Source organism: Orycteropus afer, unplaced genomic scaffold (assembly GCF_000298275.1).
Source record: "Orycteropus afer afer isolate SDZICR_OR568_19922 unplaced genomic scaffold, OryAfe1.0 scaffold00594, whole genome shotgun sequence".
NCBI classification, from domain to species: domain Eukaryota; kingdom Metazoa; phylum Chordata; class Mammalia; order Tubulidentata; family Orycteropodidae; genus Orycteropus; species Orycteropus afer.
In genome coordinates this window covers 1,067,616-1,071,462 of record NW_006922181.1, presented here as the reverse complement: position 1 = coordinate 1,071,462, position 3,847 = coordinate 1,067,616, and the positions used below count along the sequence as shown (strand labels likewise).

General features: G+C 35.3%; 1 protein-coding gene across 1 annotated transcript in view; it reads right to left on the bottom strand.

Annotated features, from left to right (window-relative positions):
* Positions 1-3,847, bottom strand: part of NAPB (NSF attachment protein beta) — a 138,624-nt gene that overhangs the window by 2,597 nt on the left and 132,180 nt on the right. Inside the window, exons 9-10 of the mRNA XM_007956250.2 lie at positions 1,580-1,648; positions 765-815 (exon numbers count right to left, since the gene is read on the bottom strand). Of these exons, the coding sequence (XP_007954441.1) occupies positions 765-815; positions 1,580-1,648 (120 nt within the window). The remainder of the gene's footprint in view (positions 1-764; positions 816-1,579; positions 1,649-3,847) is intronic.

The window sequence follows — 3,847 nt, the reverse complement described above, 5'->3', positions numbered from 1 at the left end:
GTCTCCTTTTTTTGGTATTTTCACGCAAATTCTTCTGCTAGTTGGGGTTTAGTCCAATTCTGCATCCTTTCCTTCAAGTCTCAGGGGTCCAAGATTATCTTCTGTGTCTGTGTTAATTGGTTTCCCTTTTCTTTGTTGAAGAGGGTCTGTGCAATCCTCCTGCCTAATCCGCCATCTTGCCCTGCCTCAAGATGAGAATGTTTTGGTGATAAAAGTTAAAAAGGAAAACATTCCTTTGCATTATTACTTCAAAGCTATGATAACACATTAATGAAGAGTATTGAGAAATTTCCTTAATTCTAAACAGAACATGGGAAAAAAAAAAAAAAAAGGAAAACAAAAATGGTACGTAAAGTGAAAAATCTTCCAGTTATTTCATGTCAAGAATACAGCAAATTCTCACTACATTAGCTTTATATTGTAAATAGTATTTTTACACATATTTATGAATCAGATTATTTTAAAAAGAACACATTAGAATAGCCAATTACAGCTATATGAGACATTTCCTCTTGAACTAGCCTCACAGATAAATTATATTTTTGAGATTAAATCAAGAAACAATGCTCAATATAACTGGGATTCTAGTATAGTCTAATGGTTAATGGAGCTATCAAATATTCAAGGTTTGTAGGATATATAAAAAATATTTGTAAAATACAACTTAGGTATGCTAGAATAATGTTCAGAATTTTAAATATGAAAAAAGCAGAGAAGTTTGTGTCACTTCAAAGAATGTACTATACCCCCAACGCATAACTTACTGCTTCAGTGTAAGCTTCACTGTTCTGTTCTTCATGAGCTTCTAGAAGTTTCTGTGGAACAAAACAGGGAAAAAAACTTAATTTGGTGGGATCTGAATAGTCCTATCTGTGAACAGACACTTTCAACACAGAAACAGCTTTAGTATCACATTAACTCATGTTGCAAAATACCTCACAAAACTGGGGAAATATTCAAATATAAGACAAGAATTACCCCAAGTCAAGGATCCAGCTTTTGTATTAATATTTCCAAACTTCCTATTTCAGAACATAGTTTTATGTTTCTGACTCTACAATAACTGCTCACTTATTGGTGTGGTTACATTCTAAACACTAGGTTGCTATGTTAAAATTGGTGTTATGCAAAAATGGAGGATGACCACATCAGATCACAAAATGGAAGATGACAACATCATTACCTAACTGCCAAATTACATCATTATATAACTGGCAAACTACTGAAAATAATTGTGTAGCCAAGGTGACACACAAACTTAACCATCATAGCCAGAGTTACTCTCACCTTGCACCTTGGTGTTATACTATTAGACATAAGTTATTAATATGCAAAATAGTAGGACAGCAGGGTTTTTTTAAGTATTGTTGCAAATAAGAAATACCGGTTAACAAAACAGTCGATAAGTGAGCAGTAGGTGTAGTGATATGTGAAGACTCATAAAGCAAAAGCAAAATATACCAGCTCCTCTCAATTAGCAGACTCCATACAATTAAAATTTCACTCAATTCCCAATATGCCTAGGTGTTGTAACCTGACAGGATAGATATTTTCTCTTCAAAGTTCCCAAATGACTTACTTTCAATAATTTACATTCTCTTGAATCAGTAAATGCTGGAAACATTTCCTCATATTTCTCAAGGGCAAGCTAGGAAAGAAAAGCAGCTCCTTAGTGTCAGACTTACAGAATTAGGAAACAAAATCTTTAACATTATATTAACTTCAATTGTTATCTGTATCTATTTAAATGTCTAAAAAGCTTGCTGCTCAACTTAACATTAAAATCAACAATGAAATGTATTTATTTTGAACATTCAATTTCAATTAGAAATACATTTCCAAACCAATTTTTGTAACTTTCTGTGAAGAAGCCAATGTGAACTTAATTTAATTCTTAAAAATTCACAGACTAGGTATTTCTTTTTCATCCATTAAATGGAGAAGCTTTTCTTTAACAGTGTTCAAATTCCAAATAAATAAAGCTCACACCACTGCTAGAGGTTAGAGGGAAGAACAAACATTGTTTCTCTTAGTAACTTTAATTCTGCTCTTCCAACTCCAAACAGATATACCACCAGGTCGTCCAAGGCGTGTGTTTCTTTTCTCTCATCTTTCATTTTGCTTTTAAACTTCTTCTCAAATCCTCATTCCATCCTAAATTCTCAAGAATGAGAGTAGCTGGAGAAATAACTAGCCTTACTAATCAGAGTAAATACAGTCAAGCAGGAAACACTTTGTTCTTTCAGTTTTTTGTTGTAACTTAAAATATTATGCCCCACCCATTGCTGCTGAGTCAATTCCAACTCATAGCAATCCTGTAAGACCAAGTAAAACTCCCTCATAGGGTTTCCAATGCTTTAATCTTTATGGAAGCGGACTGCCACACCTTTCTTCTGTGGAGTGGCTGGTGAGTTCAAACTGCCAACCTTTTGGTTAGCATCTGAGCATTTAATCACTGTGTCTCCAAGGCTCCTAAATTGGACAAAGTTCTTCATTTATAAGTCAAGATTATATGCAATACCTTAGTCTATGAAAAAAGACATTCATTCTCTTGCCAAGTATAGTCCTGAAATGGTCTATGTGATCATCAAACTATTTAGATCCAAGGTCTGTACACTAAATACAATCCAATCTCCTTAAGCAATTAAAACAAACAAACAAAAACAAACCAGAAAAACAAAACAAAACTACAAGAAGTAAAAAACCTGCTCCTCAACTTCAGGAGAGCACATGGGTAGGTCTAAGCAGGAAAATATATAAAAATGATCTGATTATATTCCACCCTTCTGGCATATACCTAAGAGAGCAGGTCCAGGAAAACATGCCCTTAAGCACAGTGATAATTTTTTCTAAGGTCAAGGGTTTATATAACATTTATTAATTTATTAAACAAGTATGTTCTGGGACCTACTACACACCAGGCATTCTGTAGGTGTGGAAGGTATAGTAACCAACCAGAAAAGCTCTGCCCCTCATGTTCCTTACAGTATAATAGAGCAGAGGTAGGGCAAATAAATAGACACACAAACACATGGTTCAATATCAGGTTGATATGGGCTTTGAGAAAACAAGATAGGCTCCTACATGGGAGACTGTGTGAGAGAATGACAGCTAATGAAGTGGAAAATTTTTCCAAACAGTAAGTGTGTATGTGCAGGGGAAAGGTAGAGGGAAGGGAAGTCTCTGAGAAAAGAATGCATCTGAGTGTAAACTTGACCAAAGGAGGTAATAAGCCACAGGAAGATCTGAGGAAAGAATCTTTCAGACAACAAAAACTAGAAGGCAACAGGTGCAAAAACTGGGGTGGAAATGAACACAGCATGTCTGAGAAACAGAAGCTCAGGTTACTAAAGCACAGTGAACAAGAGGAGGTTGTAAGCCTTATAAGCCAGGTCCAGGAGTTATGATTTATTCCAAGTGCAATGGGGAGTCCCTGAAGGATGAGGAGAAGGGAACAGAAATGATACAATTTAATAGCACCACTCTGGCTGCTGAGTGGAGAACCAATGCTGGGGTGATGCAAGAATGGAAGAATGGCACTCAGTTCAGAAGCCAATGCACAACTGTACAACCAGGATTTTTAAGCCAGTCAGGACTGGTACAAATTTTTAAAATGGAGGCATACTCTAAATAACTTATAAGCTGTCACTGAGTCAATTCCAATTCATGGAGAACCCCTGTGGGAGAGTATTTTCAAGCCAATAAAGATACGACAGCCAATTCTTTTATTACATAACTGAAGGGGAATCTGGAGCAAAGCAGTATATTCAAACAAACATATTCTACCAATGAATGTGGACAGAAATAACAAATAATTATTACTTTCTGATTTGCTTTTTTTTTTTTT